Source organism: Haliotis rubra, unplaced genomic scaffold, assembly GCF_003918875.1.
Source record: "Haliotis rubra isolate DU_JTF1 unplaced genomic scaffold, ASM391887v1 Scf369, whole genome shotgun sequence".
Taxonomy (NCBI): Eukaryota; Metazoa; Mollusca; class Gastropoda; order Lepetellida; family Haliotidae; genus Haliotis; species Haliotis rubra.
Genome location: NW_025767045.1, coordinates 612644 through 637470, shown reverse-complemented (window position 1 = coordinate 637470; position 24827 = coordinate 612644). Strand labels below are relative to the sequence as shown.

Genomic DNA, 24827 nt, shown 5'->3' with positions numbered 1-24827 from the left:
CGAGTTCTTCTTGTTTGATGCTTCACCCAGCAATACTGCAGTAATATGACAGTGGCCTGTAATTAACTGAGGACCAGATAATCCAGTGACTAGTGTGAGCAGTGATCCACATTGACACACTATCAGCTGAGCAACATAGGTTGCTTGGGAACTAATCTACCAGGAATCTTCTTGGGGCATTTTCAAATACATCAGGGTACATTTTCATGGGTATAATCCATTTGTACTACCTATCATGTATATATAAAATATTTGTAACTCAGTCAATGTCCACTGTATGACATCACACTTTTCATGAGAACACTGCATCTCACTCCTTTTCAAGACAATCCACCATTGTAAACCCTGTTACATGACACCATTCCATGTGAAACCTTTTTTACAGACATGGCAACATTTGATTTTTTTACCAAGTTCTATGGCTACTCAACTTCTTTATTGCAAAGAGTGTGACATTTCTGTGTAGGTACTAAATCCATTATCAAGCAGGTGGTCATATCCCTTTAGTACCTAAACCGAAATGTCACACCCATTGCAATAAAGAAGTTGATTTTCCACAGAATTTGGTTTCCTTTCATCTTTCAAACTTCTAAAATGCCTCTCAAAGAAATGGCTACTTTTTCAAGATGACACTCCATCCTGATCCCATTTTCAAGGTGATGCTCCATCTTAAACCCTTTTTCAAGATCATGCTCAACTCCTCTTAAAGATTTGAGAGCACTGACAACAAGCTGGTATCTATGTACAGTTTTTTTATACACAAGGAAATGTACAATCAGGCATGTTTCATCAGCTTGGTGGGTGATGGGAGAGAGACGAGGTTGGAGATCTGCTGCATGGAGTTCTGGGTATTCAGACCCTTGAAGGATTCCTTGTCTGAAACAATCACAGAGGTCAGTCAAAAACAATCAAACAGGTCAATCAAAACCAATCACATTTACTTCTTTATGTATCCATTAGCCTATTTTGAAAAGGCCACGCCTACAAGCTTTTACCTGTTCCTTGATTGGCTAATACTAGAGTGGGTGAGGTTTATGCTGCATTATTGTGCCTGTGTCACTGATTGTGTAAATGTGATGTGATGAAATCACTATTGTTGAGTTGATTATATGTAAAACTTCAATGTTATTTTGGGCTATTTTAGGTATAAATGAAAAAACATCCAGTGCACACAATTTGCAGTAATCGCTATTCAGTGAGTGCGTGAGTTTGGTTTTACACCGCTTTTAGCAATATTCCAGCAATATCACGGCGTGGGGACACCAGAAATGGGCTTAACACATTGTACCCATGTGGGGAATCGAACCGGGGTCTTTGGCGTGACGAGCGAACGCCTTAACCACTAGGCTACCCCACCACCCCAATCGCTATTCAGAATCTATTGAAGCTAATTATTGAATAGCTTACATAAGAGTTGTGTTTGTTTTTCCTCCACAGCATCAGCCATCTTGTTGGCTCTCTCCAGCAGGTGAACATTCTTACAGTAGACCTCCATCTGAAACACAACTAGCTGGGATTACTTCCATGTCGTTAGTCATGTATCAATCATAATTAGGAAAGTAGTATTTAACATTCTGAGTTTATGTCCAGATCAGTGGTGTAACAGGCTCTCAGTCTGCTGTCAACTAATTCAGCCAATTGGTCACAAAGTCTAACCATACAGTCCCTGTTGTCATCTCTCTTTTCCCCGATTTAATCCCAGACTCCCCATACATTGAGGGGACCGATTTTAACCCCAGACTCCCCATACATTGAGGGGACCGATTTTAACCCCAGACTCCCCATACATTGAGGGGACCGATTTTTAATCCCAGATTGAGGGGACTGATTTAACCCCAGACTCCCCATACATTGAGGGGACCGATTTTAACCCCAGACTCCCCATACATTGAGGGGACCGATTTTAACCCCAGACTCCCCATACATTGAGGGGACCGATTTTAACCCCAGACTCCCCATACGTTGAGGGGACCGATTTTAACCCCAGACTCCCCATACATTGAAGACTCCCCATGCATTGAGGGGACCGATTGTAACCCCAGACTCCCCATACATTGAGGGGACCGATTTTAACCTCAGACTCCCCGTATGTTGAAGGGAATGATTTTAACCCCAGACTCCCCATACATTGAGGGGACCGATTTTAACCCCCGACTCCCCATACATTGAAGGGACAAATTTTAACCCCAGATTCACCATACATTGAAGGGACCAATTTTAACCTCAGATTCCCCTTATGTTGAAGGGAATGATTTTAACCCCAGACTCCCCATATGTTGAAGGGACCGATTTTAACCCCAGACTCCCCATACATTGAGGGGAATGATTATAACCCCAGTGTAAGAGTGTAGAGTGGACCTATTCTAACCTTGACTCCACACAGATAGATAGCATATTGTGCACAGATACCTTTTTCTTAAACTGGACATCATACAGATACACAGTAAATTCTGTAAAGAAGACCCTTTAAAAACTGGATTGGATATAGATAGACAGTGTATTGTGTTCAGGAGGCCCTTCATAAACTGGGCTCCACACTGCAGGAACAACATATACTGTAGAGGTGACACTTTAAACCATACTCCACACTATGGGAACAACACGTATTGAGAGCAGACCTATTCTCAACCAGACTCCCCAAAGGGAGACAACACCCTGGGCAGACGGGACATGTTCCCACCTGAAGGGCACACTTGTTGAGGCTCATCTGAGTGGACTGTATCAGATCCTGGTAGTCTGGGCTTGGTTTCATGTAGCTGCCCATAGCTTGTGTCTTCACATCCTCAGACATGGATGCTGCCTTCAGCTCAAGGTTTTCATTTTTCCTGGCAAACATCCGATAAGAAATACATAAAATACAAACCAAGAACACCAAGAATGCAATAAGCCATTGAAACAGCAAAATGACAAAACTGAACTTCTACAACACACCTTACAGTCATTATGTGGGATGAGCTTACACAAAAACAATTATAACAGTGAAACCTGCCAACACCGGCACCTGTCAAATCCGGCACACTGTCAAAAATAGCATAAAATTTTGGTAGGCCTATTTTACAACGATATTATGATCATCAAAACATTGTCTAATCCGGCACCTGTCTATTCCGTATTCTGGCATGACTTTCCGGTCCTAACAAGCAATTTTAACTGTAATTAACACTGTCTAAACCAGCATGGGTATGAGCAGTCCAATTAAGGTCCCATAATCCAATACACTAATTAATCCTTTTGGCACGCTAGATAATCAGGAAGTAGTGATTGCACGATGAATCAAACGCTCTAAGCTGGCATGGGTATGAGCAGTCCAATCAAGGTCCCTTAATCCAATACACTCTTCTTGGCATGCTAGATTGAGAGACTGACTAGAGTAAATGGCAGCCATGTTGGAAAATGATCGTCACTGTCTAATCCGGCACCCTGTCTAAACCGGCATTTTATTTCAGTCCCATGGAGTGCCAGTTTAGACAGGTTTCACTGTTCTTTCTTGTCTCTGGCCTACGTGTCCATCTTAAAGCCCCCCAACACAGTGTTCCAACCCCTCCTCTTCTCCCTGGTAGGCACAAATACTTCTCTACTTTCAACTCACCAGTTGTTCCCCTCCCCACCCCCACTCTCTCCTAGGTGAGTCTACACGATGTCTGTTGCCTGTTACTCCACTTTCAAGTCCCCCTACCCAACTTTACATACACATACTTGTCTGCGGCCTCCTTGTCCATCTTCAACTTCCCCAGCATGGCATCCCACCTCACACTCTCCTCTTCCAACCTGTAACAGAGACAAGTGTCACACTGGACAAACACTGACTCAGGTCCGGGTGGCCCATCTTTACATATACATTATGGAAGACAGCTCTATCACCTTGTTGAGTGCATAAACAATGCCGTAAAACAAACCATCCTGTGAATGATCAACAAAGTAATGACTTGTTATTTGAAGCCAAATAGCATCTAACTGTCCTACCTGGTTATAATGCTAACCCGGATATAATGCCATATTTTCTCCTGGACAAACGGTGGCATTATAACCAGGATATAATGTATAACAAATTTATACATCTCTGTACAACTGACATTGTAAACCAAAAGTCACTGTGTTCTTTAATCTGATTGGTTGAAAAACGTGATCAAATGGTATTTGATTCCCGGAGATTCTCTGCGTATTAATACATACAAACATCGCTCACACCATTGTATTGTTACGTCGTCAGCTGTGATGACGTCATTAAAATCATATTGTGACGTAAAGTCCGAATGACGTCACAAATGAGCAGTTCCAGATGCTACCATGGGAGACAGCCGAAACGGCCGGCTGATGACATTTCACTGCTGTACCCGTACTCGATGTCAATGAGAGCAGACACAAAAAACGAGTGTGGACCTTTCGGTTTACTTTTGTGTTTACAATGTCGATAAACATCATGTGTTGGCGAATTTCGGGTGTTATTGAGTATTTGAAGCACGGGAATATTTCATTTGAAACCTCCGGCTGACGCCGTCAGTTCCAAATGAATTCCCGTGCTTCAAATACTCAATAACACCCGGAAATTCGCCAACACATGATGTTTATCTCCTAAATGGATAACCTTAAATTTCCTCGGTCATAGCAAAGAGCACCAGACAGAACTAGCCTTCCAAACATTTTTCCTCATGAAATGTTAATTACATAAGCACCAACAGATGTAACCAGATTTCAATTTGTTATGTCTAGTGACGGTTTGTTGTTTTACGCCGCTGTCAGCAATATTCCAGCTATATGGTGGTGGTCTGTAAACAGTTGAGTCTGGACCAGACAATCCATTGATCAACATCATGAGCATCGATCTATGATTGGGATACAATGACACATGTCAACCAAGTCAGCGAGCTTGACCACCTGATCCAGCTAGTCGCCTCCAATGACAATCATTGGTTGCTGAAAACAAATTCCAACTCGGATTTACACTGGTAGAAAATATTCAGGAATTGCCATTTGCTACAATACTATCTAGATATGTATAAAAATTCAGCATTAAAGACACAATACAGAGACAATTAGGGCTACAATGAAAACACTATGGAGCAAATACCATACACATTACAAATATAGGGTAACAAATATGAATATTTATTTATGAATACTTAATGTTTATTGTCAAAGAATTCAAATAACAAACATGTCATGTAATTGATTAGTTTGAAGCAATTCAGTGTTCATTTTGTAAAGCAAATGCATTCTAACAATGCTGTGGTATAGAGGCCTATGACGCTGGCCTTTCGCAAAATGACATAACTTACGCTTATGCATTGACGTTATACATTCCATTTTCCATCTATCTCTTTGATAAATAACAGACAAGTTCAAAGCAAGAAACACTATGTCTCAAAAATTATGCTAAATGTTCACTTATAGTAACCACAAATAATGAATTCATGAAAGAAAACTGTATAATTCACCAAATACAGAATCATCACAGCCCTATGCACAATACATTGTAAAACACTTACCTGTTCATGTTAAGTTCAATTGCTTCTATATTAGCAGTAAAATTGTCATTCAGAGGATTAGGAAGTTGCCTGCAAGTTAAATGACATAAAATCATACACATAGAAAAGATCTGTTCAATTTCTGATTGGATCAATATCATGTGCATTCTTTGTGTGACAGAAGTTGCCTGCAAGTTAAATGACATAAAATCATACACATAGAAAAGATCTGTTCAATTTCTCATTGGATCAATATCATGTGCATTCTTTGTGTGACAGAAGAAACTTGCAGATTTCATGCAGCATGTGTTAGACACCTGCACCAAACCTCCCTGTTGTATCACTAGTGAAATCACTTACTCCAGGGTTTTACCTCAACTCACATGGCAGTGTTCACGAATGGTGTTTCAAAGTAACAGGACATTGGGTCCTGTAAGTTTCAGATGTCGGCCTGACCAATTGAAAATTCACAGGACCCATAGAATAAAATTAAACATACATTTCAGATTGAACATTTCTTATAATTGGTATTGAAATTATTAACAAACATAAGATTTATGAGCAGCAAACAAGTGTCACATGTCACATATAACAACTTCAGTCAAAGTCATTGTGAAATATACAGTCAGACACTAGGGCTGGCAGGTTGTAGACTTCTGTCGGACCGTTGGCGAATCTGCCGGATTTGTCAGAGGGGCAGACGCTATTCGTGAACACCGACATGGGGGTGCCCAGAGATGCCAACCCCAAAGTGTTGCAAATAGTAGTTTCAGGGATCAAAATACCATTTTGGTGGAACCCCGGAGCACTGGTATTACGAACAGAGAAACATAATCAGGGGGAATATAAGACCTGTATCGGACAAAGAATATCCTTACATGTAGGTAGGCTGCTATACTCACTGTTTTCTGGAGCAGGCATGCTTGAACAGATCCTCATCCTGGAGGCGGGAGATCACCTCATTGCCGCCTTCCTCGGCTGCAGACAGAGTGAGTGGGTAAATGAGCTTGCGTGAATGAGTTTGTGTGCGCGAGTGAGTGTTTGAGTGAGATTGTGAGTTGTGTGATTTGAATAAGTGAGTGAGATGGTGAGTGGGTGGAAAAGTACTGTTTGTGTGTGAGTGTATGTGTGTGAAGTGAGTGAGTGAGTGAGTGAGTGAGTGAGTGAGTGAGTGAGTGAGTGAGAGAGAGAGATAATGTATGAGGAAGTAAGAGCTTGATTGAGTGTCAAGAGAGTCAGTGACTGAAAGTGGTTTTTCACTGCTCTTAGCAATATTCCAGCAATATCATAGTTTGGGTCACCAAAAATGGGCTTTACACATTTTGACCACTCCAGCACTTCACTGGTTTACAATGTCATTCTTGTACGTCCATCACATTGCCAAATGTCAATTGTTACAGAAAAATACCCATCACCTTCAATGTCGTCTTCTTGGTACAGTGACACCATACTGCCTACCAATCCAGAAGGAACACTCCAGACATTCAGTATATATACATTTTTTATTTCCAAAACTATCCTTCATTTTTAGGATAATTTGTTATGAACTGACATCCCAGATGAATGAGGAAATGAAGTATCCAGGAAATGAAGAAAGTTGTAAAAGATGAACCATACCAACCGTTAACTCGGAACTTGTCAAACCAGTCTTCACCTTTGAACTCTTTTGCTAAAGTATCTACTGTGTACTGAAATAATAACACAACAATAACCATTTCAGTAAGTCACTACACTGAAGGTAACTTAAGAAACACAAACTATTGATTTCACAAAAACAAGACCCGTTGGTACATCTGGCTTCTTACCAGGCATTTATCTGAGTTACAAACTAAGAGTCTTCGGCTAGCAAATTTGGAAAACTATGGTGAAATTGTCCAAACGTTTTTCATTTTCAAGTCTGCGAACATTCTGAGAAATTTGGAAATTGTTTTACCTTAAATTTGATTTTTTACTGCTACAATAAAAGAGTGAGTGAGTTTTGTTTTACACTGCACACAGCAATATTCCAGCTATATGGCGGCAGTCTGTAAATAATCAAGTATGGACCAGACAATCCAGTGATCAACAGCATGAGCATGGACCTACGCAATTGTTATACGATGACATGTGTCAATCAAGTCTGCGAGCCTGACCACCCGATCCCGTTAGTCGCCTCTTACGACAAGCATGGGTTACTGAAGACCAATTCTAACCTGGATCTTCATGGGTGTTCTTATTTGAACCAGAGCTAGAGTGAGTTTAAATGGTGGAAGAAACAAAAGAGTGTGTGTGACACCAGCTACAGCAAGGATTCCTGACTTTGGGAAACCTGAATGCTATGAGGTAACAAGACGATATTTTGCAAATGGCCAATACCCCATTGTGGCAACAGAACGGTCCTGGATCGAGTGAGTGACTGAGTGAGTATGGTTACAATAAATAACAACAGAACTGGGTATGAAGATCAGTTTTTGAGGAGGCATAGATAAATGCCTTCATGTGAACCTATTTTCTATTCTAAACTAGTGAGTTTCTGAATATTTGTTTCAAGACATTTTACATGAAGGATATGACCAGTTCATAAACCACAAAATCCTTTAAAGTATTGTCAAGGTTGTTTTCAAAGTACAAGGAATTGTTCTATCACTTGTAAGTAAGGGATAAAAAGGATGAATCTTCAAACTTACCATGTTCATAAGAAACTGTAATATCCCGAACATTTTAACATGGCTGTTCTGTTCATCTGTCTTACTTTAAGAATATCAACACGGATCAAATGCTAACATGTTCAAATAATGAACAAGCATTGTCACTTAGGTGACATAATCCCCCGCCGCAACTTATCAAATCAAACTTATAAAGTAATGAAAGTTTAAGATGAAGTTAAATGTCAACAAAAACATGACCAGTCAACCACTCATGATATCTTGCTCTTTAGTTGTTCAAACACGCACATAGTTTCAAGACTGACTTTGACCTTGGCATGAATGTCATAGTGTACGAAATATGTAAAACAGTACTAAAGAAATTGCTTATTGAAAAACATTCAAGGGAAGTCTTGAAAGTCTATGAAGAAAATCCAGTGAACCGTTCTTGAAATGTCTTGTTGACAATTCAGGTTAACATGCTGAAATCTTCAAAGTGTCGCCAAGACCCTGAAAATTATGTGAAGGTCACCAAAATTGACTGGGCCCTGGGCCTTCCCTAGATGAAGCTTGGTGTCAAATACGAAGAAGATCCAGTGAATATCTTTTGCGATATCTTGCTGACTATCTTAACGTGCAATTTAACATGCTGAAATCTTCAAAGTGTCTCTGTGACCTTGAAAATTATGTAAAGGTCACCAAAATCGACTGGGCCCTGCGCCTTCCCTGGATGAAGCTTGGTGTCAAATATGAAGAAGATCCAGTGAATATCTTTTGCGATATCTTGCTGACTATCTTAACGTGCAATTTAACATGCTGAAATCTTCAAAGTGTCTCTGTGACCTTGAAAATTATGTGAAGGTCACCAAAATTGACTGGGCCCTGGGCCTTCCCTAGATGAAGCTTGGTGTCAAATATGAAGAAGATCCAGTGAATATCTTTTTGCGATATCTTGCTGACTATCTTAACGTGCAATTTAACATGCTGAAATCTTCAAAGTGTCTCTGTGACCTTGAAAATGATGTAAAGGTCACCAAAATCGACTGGGCCCTGCGCCTTCCCTGGATGAAGCTTGGTGTCAAATATGAAGAAACTCCATAGAATGGTTCTTGAGGGAACTCGCTGACAAGCATAACATGCAGGTTTATATGATGAAATCTTCAAAGTGTCGCCATGACGTTGAAAATTATGTGAAGGTCACCAAAATCGACTGGGCCCTGCACCTTCCCTAGATAAAGTTCGGCATTGAGTATGAAGAAAATCCATCAAATGGTTCTTCAGATAGCTTAACATGCAGGTAAAATGTTAAAGTCCCCTTGTGACCTTGAAATGAAAGTCAAGGTCACCAAACCTGACTTGGACCTTTCTTATACTGCGATGAACCTAGGTTACCAAATATGAAAAGAATCTAGAGAACTGTTCTTAAGATATTCTAATTCATACATACGGACGGACGGACAGACTGACGGAGCCTAATACTATATCCCCCGCTTCACACTAAACGTGAGACGGGGAATAAAAAATCTAGGTGAATAACAAACCCACAGAGAAGGTGTCAAGCAAGGGACACAACTCTGTTATCAATGGTAACGCCTTGGCATCCCAAGAGTGAGTGAGTGAGTTTAGTTTTACGCTGCTTTAGCACTATTCCAGCAAAATCTTGGAGGGGGACACCAGTAATGGCCTTCACACATTGTACCCATGTGTGGAATCGAAAAAGGGTCTTCAGCTTCACGAGCGATATGATTAACAGTTTACCTGAAGACAGAGTCGTGTTAGTTTTGTTAGTCGATCTTCTTTTGACAATTCCTTTTCCACCATTCTGTGTAAATCTGTAAGAACAATATTGACTGTGTTAAAGGATTCAACTGCATATTCAACTGAGGGGCTTTGCCAAGACAGTGTATAAAGTTAATTCTTCTCAATAATTGTATAGCAGCTAAAGAATACTGTGTGTATCTGTTAGTCTCTGGCAGTTGTCACATCTAAATAAGAGCAGTATGGTAGGTCCTGTACCTTACCAGGGCTTGATTTAGTGCTTTGTTACTTGCACTGGTGCAACTAAATATTACAAAGTGCAACCTAGTTATTAATCTAAATTGCACCAAGTGCAAGTCAATTTTTGAGTGGGTAAACTTCTGAATAAAACATATAAATAATTCAATAGCATGTTTCTTTCATTACATTTTGCAATTAAAGCAGTCCAACCGGAATTTGGCTGGTGCAACTAGTTTTTTATCCTGGTGCAAGTAGGTGAACATCTCTTAAATCAAGCCCTGCTTACCATTAGCTGATGACACATCCCGAGAGAGCAGGGACACTCTGTTAGCTGTGAAGCTGGATCTTCTCTTTGTCTTAGTTTTCTGTCCACTCATGGTTCCAGCTTCATCTGTCTGTTAACACTGAAAAATGGAGACTAAAGATGCAATGCTCAACTTAAATCTAATATAATAAATGTAAGTCACAAATCATGACCATGTCACCATGGTTTCATAATGACTGTTACATTAAAATTTAAGACCACCCTTAATTCTACCATTATACCAATATAGATAATAATATATTACCATTTTTTACTAATAATCATATTTTCATACAAACAATATTGAAGTATCATCAAATCATAGATTTTCGGACGAGGTGTGTTGCATCACACAGACATCGAAAATTCTCAAATGATGCTTTGTGTCAGAGGTACAGATAAGCTGCGTATCTGCGTAAATTACACAAATATTTATGTGAAAACTCAATTCCTATTAATCTATTGTGTACAAGTACGTTTGAATTTTTGTAAATACTCGATAAATGTGATCTTACAAGCGTACACACAAAATGTCAAATCTTAGCTTTCGTACCAGTGAATAGATAAAAGTAACTGTGGTATACTAAGAGGTTCTATTTCAGGACATGAACTTCACAGCTTGCAGTCTTTCTTATCGTTTCTCGTATAACAGATCAAATACATATAATGTACACATGTATAAATAACAAACACTAACAATTAAACTTTATTATACATGTATTTTTAAAATAAATGGAAAATGGCTTAATACCCAATTGAGTTTGAGTGACTTCTTTGAGAGGCATATAGAAGTTGGGGCAGAAAGGAAGGATAACAATATATGGATGAACAACTTCTTTATTGCTGTGAGTGCGACGTTTCGGTGTAGGTTCTAACACTGTTATCAACATCACTCTCACAGCAATAAAGCAGTTGTTCATCCATGCATTGTTATCCTAGGACCTTACTTCCTGAGTTTGAGTGAGGTGAGTACAATATATTTGGTTCCTTAAAGGAAAAGTTAGGATACCCAAATGTAGGGCTGGGATGATACACTATGATACGATACACGATACATACACATCACGATACATACACCTTGAAAGAATGACACAGTATTAAGATTTAAAATGATTTATTTCAAGGTATTTGTGTATAACTATAACACTATTGTAATAAACAAACAAGTAACTCCATCATACTTGCGTATTTTTCTCTAAAATAAGTACTTTAACATGTTTAAGATAATACTGTTTTGACAAAAAGTCGTGAATCTTTTTGTATTGATACACCAGTCGACGATACGATAGCTGTATCAAACTTCAATGTATCGTGATGTAATGGTGCATCGGTGAATCATCCCAGCCCTACCCAATATTGAGATGAACACAAGCAAGAACATAACTCAATGACCCAAAACGTTATCTGTAGCTCTGCTTGTGTTGAAGATAAAGTTGTGTATTGTAAATTAGTAATCCATTTTACAGTTGTTCATGTTATTTAATAGCAAGGTAACAAAATATTTTTAGAGTCAGAAAACAAATGATATAAGGATATACTTGAACTGGCTATTGAGCAGTTATCATCAGGGTCCACCAGCCTCCTAATACTGCTGGGCTCATTTTACAGTTACTTTTTGTCATTAGAAGGGGAGAAATATTTATCAGACAAGATCACTAAAAGATGTAAATGAACAAAAGATGTGAATATGATGTCTGAGATTATAAATAACGCAACAAATAGCTTGATTACATCTCGTGCTGTTCGATTAGTTGATGGGAATTTTCGGTCTCTACTTTTTAAAATAGAAAAAAGATGTGATATTGATAACTGGTCGGTTGCAGAGAGGGTTTGACTGTCTGTGGGATTAATGCAAGATAAAAACATTAATTCTACATTTGCTTATTCTATCTTAAACATTCAGTACTGTGTGCATCATGTTTCATGGAAATAGACTCGCAATCTGATTATCAGCTGGTGGAGTTGTCGGCGCTGACAGTGCGCGAAAATTAGGCCCCTTCGTCTAGTTCAGCAAGCTAAACGGCAGGAACACGACGTTTAGCTTGCTGAACTACCCCTTCGTCGAACATTGAACGCGTTACAAAAATCTACGATGCTAACATAAGATTCATTGGTCTTATTTAAGGGTACACATACAGATGGAGGGAATTCTCGTACAAACAGGTATTATTCTATTTCATGTGACATACCATGTATTCTTCTTTGGAGTTCTGTGTTGCTGTGTACATTCAAAATGTCATATCTACCGCCATTTGGGGTTCTCTAAAACTGAGATGGGTTTACAGCCGAAATAGGATTTATCCATGCAAGGTAGTTAATGCTTTGGTTTTCATGTAGACTAACGCCTAGTCCTTGAATGCATATAATTTTGTCAGTAACAAATAATACCATTTAAACTGAAAAGGAGCCCCAGTGAGATGGTAGATGAGGGAGGCAGTAGGGAAAACAATGCGGTTCAGGAACTGTGAGTTCAGCGAGTGAGTTTGGTTTTACGCCGTCTTTAGAAATATTCCAACAATACCACGGTGCTGGACATCAGAAATGGGCTCCACACATTGTGCCCATGTTGGAAATCGAACCCCGGGTATTCAGTGATTATGATGTAGGACTGCCTACAGTGACGTAGATTATTCATTCATTCGAAGTGATAGACTATGTTGATGGACCCGTGAAGAACCAGCTAGTTAGAATTGGTCTTCAGCAATCCGTACTTGCCGTAATATCTTGAGGATTTTTATCTAACAAAACTGTATATCTTAACAGTACTACAATGGCTATGGCATCCATCCACAAAAATATGGGACCCCTGATTAACAGACAACCGCCATATAGCTGGAATACAGCCTGGTCCCCCTGGTCCCTGGGTCTGACACACTGTCGGAGCGTAGCGCAGGCGCAACAGACCCAGGGAACCAGGCTGGCCGGAATATTGCTGAGTGTGGCGTTAAACATCAAACAATATGTTGGACAAACGACGATGTGGAAGACACTCTGAAGGAAGAGTTTGCAGATATCTGGCCATTGCCTGATGACTTTTGTCAGGCAGTTTCTATTTCTCTTTGTAGGAGACAGTCTTATGCATGATCATTGACAAGTACACTAGACGAATCTGGCATTGGCCACAAAAAATGACGCGGATAAGTGTCTAAGGTCTACCTTATCGAGATATTTGTAAAACTGTGGAGCATGTTGTAGACAAACTAATTTGATTGGGGTGGAGTGTGTGCGGGATTTATCTTTGGTCCAAGAGAATGAATTGACTGGAGGACTGGAACACGCGCGCGCGCAAACACACACACACACATCATCATCATCATCATCACCACCACCACCACCACCATCATCATCATCATCACCATCATCATCCATCATCAGCAGCAGCAACAGCAGCATCATCCATCATCATCATCATCATCATCATCATCATCATCATCATCATCATCATCATCATCATCATCATGTCTTTCCAGAAAGTGAAAATAATCTCAGTGATTGCTTTACACCTCGTACCACTGGTACATTCTCACCATCTCCAGCGCCACCTATTGTGTTTGAGGGTAGGAATAGAGACCCAAACTGGCCATCAAACTCGACTTAAAATGGAGCTCGGTGAGAAGGGATCATGTGAAGCCTCTGAAATCTAAACTCGTGCCAAGACTGAAGAGTGACCTCATTAGACATTTAATGGATATGGTAAGAAATGAAACATACTACGTTATTAAGTTGATTCACGTCTTGTTTATTGCTTACTGCATATATCTCTATGTAATAAACAAGACGTTGTCATCCATAAAGTTGTATGCTTCATTTTTGTTTCACCAACGTCTAGAATACCGATCAAACAATTGATATGGTCAGGGCTGTGACTTTACAATTGTCAACATTGCCCAAGGAGCAGTTGCAAAATATCCCGAATCTCTGGAGGATAGCATATATGATGATGTTGTTGGATCCGGCTATGATCCGTTGTTGAACCGCTTAATTGCAAGAGATGATAACCTCCCTTGATGGGCATCTTACGACAAGCATGGGTTACTGAAGGCTCAGTCTAACCCGGACCTTCACGGGTTGATCTTTAGTAAGCCATGCTTGTCTTAAGAGGCGACTAATGGGATCGGGTGGTCTGGCTCGCTGACTTGGTTGACACATGTTATCGTATCCCAATTATGTAGATCGATGCTCATGCTGTTGATCAGTGGATTGTCTGGTCCAGACTCGATTATTTACAGACGGCCGCCATATAGCTGGAATATTGCTGAGTGCACTCACTCAGTGAAGCTTTAAAAACGCTGAATGAAAGACATGTGGATGAAATTTCCAAATTTGACTAACTTGACAGACTGTCCGATGAAATTCTAACTTGATTTTGCATGAGTTTAGGTTGGGTGCCACAAGTCGGACAGGAGACTATCACCTATCCCCGAGCAAATGGCGTCATCACAATCTGATATTGGTTATAAAACATTTGCTTATATATGGTCAGATACGTTCAACAGATTCCGCTTTCAGTGTCACAACAATCGACTCTGCTTTTAGCAGAGATTTCTTATGGCTGTGGAATGGAGACTGTTTGGTGCTTATAATTTTAGGTGCGTTGAAAGAATCCTGATGCTTATTCGGAAACAGGCCTTGGCAAATAATGTCTGACTGATCTTGGATACAAGAGAAAGCAATAGTTGTTTTGGCCTAGAATGCTTGGTCTAGATTTCTTTTATCTGTGAGTGCCACGTTTCCCGCCCAGCAAAAATGACAACAGTATACGAATCTGTACCGAACCGTCGCACTCACAAAAAAAGTTGTTACCCATAAATTTGTGATTATTCTCCAGGCTACTGAGGCGGAATGATAGAAGCACCAGTTGCCGGAAGCACCAGTAGCCAGAAGCACCAGTTGCCGAATGCCCCAGTAAACGAATGCACCAGTAGCCGGATGCACCAGTTGCCGGGTGCACCAGTAGCCGGATGTTATCCATAAATTTGTCATTATTCTCTGAAGCAACCAAGCTACTGAGCGAAAATGATGGTACGGGATGCACCAATAGCCGGGTGTACCAGTAGCCAGATACACGGAAGCACCAGTAGCTGGGTGTACCAGTAGCCAAATGTACGGATGCACCAGTAGCCGGATGCACCAGTAGCCAGATGCACGGCTGCAACAGTAGCCGGGTGTACCAGTAGCCAGATGCACGGATGCACCAGTAGCCGGATGCACCAGTAACCACATGCACGAGTGCACCAGTAGCCGGGTGTACCAGTAACCAGATGCACCAGTAGCCAGATGCACGGATGCACCAATAGCCGGACGCACCAGTAGCCAGATGCACGAGTGCACCAGTAGCCGGGTGTACCAGTAGCCAGATGCACCAGTAGCCAGATGCACGGCTGCAACAGTAGCCGGGTGTTTAAGTAGCCAGATGCATGGATGCAACAGTAGCCCAGTAGTCGGGTGTACCAGTAGCCAGATGTACGGATGCATCAGTAGCCGGGTGTACCAGTAGCCAGATGCACGGATGCACCAGTAGCCGGATGTACCAGTAGCCAGATGCACGGATGCAACAGTAGCCGGGTGTATCAGTAGCCAGACGTACGGATGCAACAGTAGCCCAGTAGCCGGGTGTACCAGTAGCCAGATGCACGGGTGCGCCAGTAGCCGGGTGTACCAGTAGCCAGATGCACCAGTAGCCGGATGCACCAGTATCCGGGTGTACCAGTAGCCAGATGTACGGATGCAACAGTAGCCGGGTGTACCAGTAGCCAGATGTACGGATGCATCAGTAGCCGGGTGTACCAGTAACCAGATATACGGATGCACCAGTAGCCGGGTGTACCAGTAGCCAGATGTACGGATGCATCAGTAGCCGGGTGTACCAGTAGCCAGATATACGGATGCGCCAGTAGCCGGGTGTACCAGTAGCCAGATGCACCAGTAGCCGGATGCACCAGTATCCGGGTGTACCAGTAACCAGATGTACGGATGCATCAGTATCCGGGTGTACCAGTAGCCAGATGTACGGATGCATCATTAGCCGGGTGTACCAGTAGCCAGATGTACGGATGCATCAGTAGCCGGGTGTACCAGTAGCCAGATGTACGGATGCATCAGTAGCCGGGTGTACCAGTAGCCAGATGTACGGATGCATCATTAGCCGGGTGTACCAGTAGCCAGATGTACGGATGCATCAGTAGCCGCTGCAACAGTAGCCGGCTGTATCAGTAGCCAGATGCACGGATGCAACAGTAACCCAGTAGCCGGTCGTACCAGAGCCAGATGCACAAATGCACCAGTAGCCGGAGTGCTGGGTGAAGGTATGTCACAGCCAAAGCAGGGGTAACAAATTCACCCTGCACAATCAATAACCCATAGCTGTTAATCTCTTTTAATCCCCCAAGAGAGTTGGGTAAGTACCTCCATGATACAGAGCTCCAAATCTTTTACGTAACTTGTAAACCAATATAGAATTTGAGATTTTAAGATTCAGAACAAGTAATCACCACCTCCGTGTAGAAGTTGGCCGTTGGGCAAATGTTCCTAGAGAATATCGTCTTTGTAATTGATGTAACTCCCATGCAGTGGGAGATGAACTCCGTTATCTGTTCAAATGCGAAGCTTTATTACTGTACAGACAAACACATTTACCTTTTTACAAGAATTCAATTACCCTAACAAACGCGTAATCTTAACATTCTTGCTATGTATATTAATGTAATATAACTAATATTTAAGTCCACAAAGATCCATTAACGTTTTGGATGTTTTGGTTTCTATTTGCCATCGTGACATTTTAATTTATATGAATATTCACATTTTTGTATTCTCACGTACCACCCTTGGTGGTGTTTCGAGAAATTAATTGAATTGAATTGATCTGGGAATGAGCACATGTGTTGTCTATGACAGTGATGGCTGGATTAACGAGGCCAGAGAACCCAGTCAGTGACAACACCAGTAATGGCGGGGTGATGATGTCGAGTCCTTCCGTCCGAGTGTTACAAGAGCTGCACATTTCTGAGTTTTGTGTTTGTTCGTTACATCCACATCTGTAAATAATCTGAGAGACGTGTTTTTGTAAATATATTATGTAAAACTCTCCACAAGGCAAAAAACAACAGTTACTGACTATACAACAACGTCATTACAATGTTGAGTTTTGTGTTTGTTCGTTACATCCACATCTGTAAATAATCTGAGAGACGTGTTTTTGTAAATATATTATGTAAAACTCTCCACAAGGCAAAAAAACAACAGTTAACGACTAAACAACAACGTCATTACATTGTTGAGTTTGTGTTTGTTCGTTACATCCTCATCTGTAAATAATCTGAGAGAGGTGTTTTTGTAAATATATTATGTAAAACTCTCCACAAGGCAAAAAAACAACAGTTACTGACTATACAACAACGTCATTACAATGTTGAGTTTTGTGTTTGTTCGTTACATCCACATCTGGAAATAATCTGAGAGAGGTGTTTTTGTAAATATATTATGTAAAACTCTCCACAAGGCAAAAAACAACAGTTACTGACTATACAACAACGTCATTACAATGTTGAGTTTTGTATTTGTTCGTTACATCCACATCTGGAAATAATCTGAGAGACGTGTTTTTGTAAATATATTATGTAAAACTCTCCACAAGGCAAAAAACAACAGTTACTGACTATACAACAACGTCATTACAATGTTGAGTTTTGTGTTTGTTCGTTACATCCACATCTGTAAATAATCTGAGAGACGTGTTTTTGTAAATATATTATGTAAAACTCTCCACAAGGCAAAAAAACAACAGTTAACGACTATACAACAACGTCATTACATTGTTGAGTTTGTGTTTGTTCGTTACATCCACATATGTAAATAATCTGAGAGACGTGTTTTTGTAAATATATTATGTAAAACTCTCCACAAGGCAAGAAAACAACAGTTACTGACTATACAACAACGTCATTACATTGTTGAGTTTGTGTTTGTTCGTTACATCCACACCTGTAAATAATCTGAGAGACGTGTTTTTGTAAATTTATTATGTAAAACTCTCCACAAGGCAAGAAAACAACAGTTAACGACTATACAACAACGTCATTACATTGTTGAGTTTTGTGTTTGTTCGTTACAACTACATCTATAAATAATCTGAGAGACGTGTTTTTGTAAATATATTATGTAAAACTCCCCACAAGGCAAGAAACAACAGTTACTGACTATACAACAACGTCATTACATTGTTGAGTTTTGTGTTTGTTCGTTACATCCACATCTGTAAATAATCTGAGAGACGTGTTTTTGTAAATATATTATGTGTATCTCTGCATACTATAACTGCTGCTGTCATCTGCAATAGGCCTATGTGAATATAATCTAGGATAGATGGACCACAAGGTGGCAATCTGTTTAGTAATTGTGACATACCGCGCACCTGCTACCATGAAATGTAATTGGGTCGATTTAAAGCTCATAAATTAATATTGAAACTGAGTAAGCAGCCAGATGAAGAGATTTTGTCGTACTTGACTCATATTGACGCCAACCTTCTGCTTCTCTAAAGAGATTGAATCTAGTGTTAGATAGATTTGATTATTGGCTAAATTTGGTTCAGTTAAACTTTGTTATCGTGTACCCGGTTAACTTTTCGAAATGTGGAGATGTGTCTAAAGAGCATTTTTGCATTTCATCGGATGAACGGGGCTTCAAAATATAAGTGCAAAGGTGAACCCATTATTGTGAAAAGAGGAATACAACTGTACCTCCCACATTGCTGATTCAAACGGATAGATGGCGACAATACTGCACTTGAGGAACATGAGGTCTTGGATCCCAACAGATTGGATGTCAAGATTGGTATGTATCGGTGTGATTTGGTATAGAATCAAAAGGGTGGATGGATAAATTGGGTTGATACTGCACCTGAGGAATATGAGGTCTTGGATCCCAGAAGAGTGGATGTCAAGGCTGGTATGTGTCAGTGTGATATGGCATCAAGAGAGATGGATGAACTGCTGTTGATGGCGAGGGGGGCAAGTGGTGTAGCTGGTAAGCTCTGAGCATTATGATGGTCCATGTACCCTCATACGCAGAATACAGAACACCACGGATCAGCGTTGATTGGTCCAGTGACATTATTTTATCGCTAATATCCTGTGGAATGTTTGCTGGTGGTTGAGACTGATTGTTCCGTTTGTATTATTCTTTTCGCAAACACCTGGTGTCATCAGCCATCCCCAGTCATGCATCCATATACATGTAGTTTTCACCACTGCCTTACCTTTCACGCCGGAAGGTTCCGCTACTGTTTGTTTGTTTGTTTAATGCTGCACTACACAATGTGCCAGCCCGTATAACGGTAGTAAAGAATCAAGTCTGGACCAGACAATCCAGGGATTGATCTCATGAGCATCCATCCACGTATTTGGGATACGATGACGTGCATCAATCAAGACAGCGATCCTTAGACAAACATGAGCCGCACGCACACTTGCACGCATGCACACACACGCACACAAACAACAGAAAATTTCATCAATCGCAAAACTAACTAGATCATGTGTCATGAATTAGCATTCCCAATCTGGTGGACATTTGTCAACACGGACAAAACGCCATCTTATATCATCGTGTCAAATGTCTCCCTGATTTTCAGTTTGTACAAGTGCTTAACAAATGTGTCCTCAATTTACAGATCTTTAGCCGCTTCTTAAAGTTCCTGTTGAAAGTTTCGGTCATGGTGGGTCTGCTGCTGGCAGCACAAAGGTTGACCTCAAAGAAACCAGCCCTTCCTTCACGTGCAGTTAACTACTCCTTGAGGTCAGGTCCTCGGGGCAATGTCACTGAGAACCCAAAGATCATTTTGTTGTACGTCAAGACCAAATATCAACCGGTCATTAAAGAGTTGTCTACCCTTCGTGGTTGCCCGGAAGTGAAGTGTCGTCTGACCACAAACCAGCTGTATCTACCAAACAGCAGTGCTGTGATGTTTGCTGCGAATTTCCTGCGCTTGGAAACTCCACCACCACGACACAAAGACCAAGTTTGGATTCTACATAACCACGAATCACCCCAGAAACACTGGCTTGGAAAACGAAGCATTTGGCTACCGAGCTGGAAAAATGTATTCAATTGGACGTTTGATTATAGGGTGGATAGTGATATCCCTGCTCCTTATGGCGTTCTACAAGCTAGAAATGACACCATCGATAAAGATTATTCTGCGATTTTTAAACAGAAAAATGGTACAATTGCATGGATGGTAAGCAATTGCGCCGGAGACAGCAAACGAATGGAGTATGTGAAGGAGCTCATGAAGTACGTCCAAGTTGACATATATGGAGCTTGTGGAAACCATAAATGCCCAAAGAAGGATGGCCCAGCATGTTTTGAGATGTTGAGCTCAAAGTATAAATTTTATCTGTCTTTTGAAAATGCATTTTGTAAAGATTATGTAACAGAAAAGTTCTTTGTATACTACGAACTTAATTTCATTTTGATAACTCGCGGGGGTGGTGATTATACTAAACAGGCTGAAAACAATACTTACATAAATGCAATGGATTTTGAATCTGCCAAACATTTAGCAGATTTTGTCAAACAGCTTGCCAATAATGAAACCGAATATACAGGGTATTTGAAGAGAAAGGATAAATACAAATCTGTATATGAAGAATACGCATTTAAGGAACATGGTGTGATTGTTCAACGAGCGTACAGACTGGAGGCCCAGGGAATGTGTGAAGTGTGCAGGAGACTGTGGGACATCGAGAAGTACAGGAAACAATATGACGACATAACCACGTGGTTCAACAAAGGCTTGTCCTATCCACAGCCATAAATACGGTTTGAAATCTAGAACTTCTAATTGATGGAACAGTTCTGAAGTGAAACTAAAACTGATGTGATACTGAAGTATACAGCAAACCCTGGTTATAATGCCACCGTTTGTCCGGGAGAAAAATATGGCATTATATCCACGGTGGCATATATTGGACAGTTAGAGGTTCTTTGGCTTCAAAGAAAACAAGTCAATACTTTGTTGTTCATCTTTATTTATCAGTAACACATGTACACTCGCACATAAATGCAAAATACATTTTGCCCTAATGAATACACACATGATTCAAATGAAACTTTGATCCACATTGATCTACAATGGTTTAAGGACCGCCTCCGTGGTGTAGTGGTTAGAGCGTCCGCCCGGAGAGCGGAAGGTCGCGGGTTTGATCCCCGACCGCGTCATACCAAAAGACGTTAAAATATGGTACTTGTTGGTCCCTGCCTGGCGCTCGGCATAATGGGTACAACAAGGACTGGTCGGCTCGGAGTCAGTAGAATGTGTCTGAGTGGGGTATTCATGCTTTAATGCGGCATGGTATCTCAGTGGGCTAGCACTATAAAACCCGCTTAAGTCTGGGCTAGTAGAAGCAGCCGCACATACACATACACATGCATGCACGTCGTCATATGAGCGAAATATTCTCAAGCACGACGTTAACCCCAATTTCACCTCACCTCTCAATGGTTCAAAGGAAACTTAAACTGAAGTCTGTTTGTTCTGTACTTTTGGGGGGCGGTGGGGGTAGCCTAGTGGTTAAAGCGTTGGCTCGTCACCAGTAAGGATATCAAACTTTAAGAAAATAGTAAGATTAACAGAAATCCACAACATGTTGTTGCAGTAGTTCTAATCCTAAACATTCTAAACATATCAGAGTGTCTCAGTGTTGTTTATTTCAAAAATCTCAGAGTGGTTAATTGTTTACTTTATACCATACAACTGTTTGTGTAATGATTACATAAATATTTAATCAAACATCAACTATCGAATGTATGATGGTCACACTATAAATTATTACTTTCGTTACTATTTACATATTGATACAAATAATAATAATAAATATTAATATAATAAAACATATACAATATATATTAGTTTGCATGTTCTCTTTTTACCCATGGCCCTTTTGACTTAAGTCTATGGCCCTTTTGACTTTCCTTTGACCCTTTTGACTTTTACAATTTTGGCCTTTTGACTACAACCATCATCATCATCATCATCATATATACATTTGTATAGCGCCGATATCCAGCTCCGCTCAGCTGCTCAAAGGCGCTTTGTTTTTCCCTCGTTCACTGGATGTCAATCTCAACGGCACAACGTATTGTCAATCTCAACTCCCTGGGGAGCATACAAACTCTTGCAGCCACTAGGCGCACCGAGTTATTGTGGCATTCCCATCCTTACGAGGTACCCATTCACAGCTGGGTGCACTGGGACACATAGTCACAGTACTTTGTCCAAGTTCACTGCACGTTGCTGTACCCGCAACTGGGTGTTTGCACGTATTCATGTGGCCACCATCTGGTCATATACCTACGGATTCGTGGGGTCTTTTAAGTGCACAGGGTTGTGTACTGTACACTAGGGGTTGTGACAACACTGAAAGAGTCTGCACACAAAGTTGACTCCAAGGTTTTACACCCGGTCACAGGTGGGCTCGATCCCGTCACCTCAAGCTCACTGGATCACTAGCCTGGCGCCTTAGCCAGTTCGCCCACCGCGCAACCCACAAGGTAATAGCCTAATAGTTTTGCTATAACGTTACTTGGTTATCTGTCTTTTCTTCTTATGTTTGTTGCTGCATTCAACAAAATCATTTCCCTTCAAATGTTTCGCTGTGAAGTTCTTCTAGGCGAGACAGACAAATGTGTGTGAAATATGATTCACTTATATTTTAGGTACTCTATACCATATCTAGAAATTAAAGTCATTTTATAAATTCACTAAAAACAAATCGTGCAATTCTTTATGAGGTTTCAAAGCGCATATAAATATAATAATAATTAATTATGCTAGGATTATGAGGTAAAAGTATAAATACTATGTGAAACTAGATTATGACAGAAACCTATCTCAAAATACTTGGCTAATGTTTGTCATAGATATTCTAGATAACTGTGGATACACACCGCTGTCTTCAATGACTAGTCGTATGTAATCTCATTCGCAACTACCAAATTTGCAGACATATGACTTGCTGTGAAATAGCCATGGTAACGGATGTTTGCGAAAAAAACGCGATCAAAGTGTGTCTCACCACAGGTATCTGTGAAAAACTAATCAAACGAATAAAATCGATAACATATGGTTCCCACAAAAACCAAAAGGGAAACCATGGTACACTGAAAATAGGCCAAATCATCCGCTACTTTTGTGGTCGTTGCAAACTATATTTGATTTACACTGCTTAAATAGCTTTTAAATGTACCATCAAATCTCTTATAAATTTAAGTTTTCCGTAAGTTTACCAAACAAAACGTAAAGAATCTTCAGTTTCCATATTCTTTCAATTAGGTTTCCGTTTTCCTGAAATTAATTTTATTTTATGTGACAATATCTTTTATTTGAATTCTGATGTACAGAAACACTGACATCACGAAACTAAAACCTATATAATACATAGGCAGTTTAACGTAGGTTAATGTAGGTTTCTGGATATATGCATATGAAGTTAAATTTATTTTTCTACGATCGTTTCATTCAAGTTCTCACTAATAGAAGCATGAATGAAGGTTTCCAGTTGCTTTATGCAATGGAAACTAACAATGATACTTTACTGTCAGTTTCCATTTCTGGAAACTAACCTTGTTCGTTTCCGACAGTTTTCAGTCGCTGAAACTAACCGTGTTTTTGCTGTGAATTAGCATTCCCAATCTGGTGGACATTTGTCAACACGGACAAAACCCCACCGCGACACAAAGACCAAGTTTGGATTTACATAACCACGAATCACCCCAGAATTACTGGGCTGGAAAACGAAGCATTTGAAATCTAATTGATGGAAAGGTTCTAAATTGACATTAGAAACTAATATATACTGACATATGAAGTATATGTACTTTATCGTACACTGTATCTAATTTTGAGGTAAATAACATGTGAACCTGTGAAGATCCAGGTTAGAATTGGTCTTCAGGAACCTATGCTTGTAAGAGGCGACTAACGGGATCGGGTGGTCAGACTCGTTGACTTGGTTGACACGTTACGAAATAAAATAATATGAAGATACTTCTTCTTGTGATGATGGAATTGGTGATGACAGCGATAGTAAATAGAACCAACTACAACTTCGTTATTTATATACATGTATTTGTCATTACTCTTTGAAAGCAACCATGCTGATGAGCCAGAATTGGGGTACAGGAAGCGCCAGTAGCCAGATGCACCAGTAGCCTTGAGTACCAGTAGCCAGATGCTCCAGTAGGCTTGTGTTCCAGTAGCCAGATGCACCAGTAGCCGGGTGTACCAGTAGCCAGCTGCACCAGTAGCCGGGTGTACTAGTAGCCAGATGCACCAGTAGTCGGGTTTACCAGTAGCCATATGCACCTGTAGCCGGGTGTACCAGTAGCCAGATGCACCAGTAGCCGGGTGTATCAGTAGCCGGATGCACCAGT

At 40.5% G+C, this 24827-nt stretch overlaps 2 protein-coding genes across 2 annotated transcripts; one reads left to right on the top strand and one right to left on the bottom strand.

Annotated features, from left to right (window-relative positions):
• Window positions 1–735: 735 nt before the first annotated feature.
• On the bottom strand, window positions 736–12661 carry LOC124285790. Its single transcript, XM_046722057.1, has 10 exons — window positions 12581–12661; window positions 10374–10491; window positions 9848–9921; window positions 7087–7153; window positions 6368–6443; window positions 5487–5555; window positions 3697–3768; window positions 2681–2825; window positions 1408–1495; window positions 736–876 (listed from the first exon to the last, which is right to left on the bottom strand). The coding sequence occupies exons 2-10, from the start codon at window positions 10462–10464 to the stop codon at window positions 776–778; spliced, it is 783 nt and encodes a 260-aa protein (XP_046578013.1). The 5' UTR covers window positions 10465–10491; window positions 12581–12661; the 3' UTR covers window positions 736–775.
• Window positions 12662–16611: 3950 nt separating this feature from the next.
• Window positions 16612–21210, top strand: LOC124285760 (glycoprotein 3-alpha-L-fucosyltransferase A-like). Its single transcript, XM_046722033.1, has 3 exons — window positions 16612–16696; window positions 17289–17407; window positions 20065–21210. The coding sequence occupies exons 1-3, from the start codon at window positions 16612–16614 to the stop codon at window positions 21208–21210; spliced, it is 1350 nt and encodes a 449-aa protein (XP_046577989.1).
• Window positions 21211–24827: the final 3617 nt, after the last annotated feature.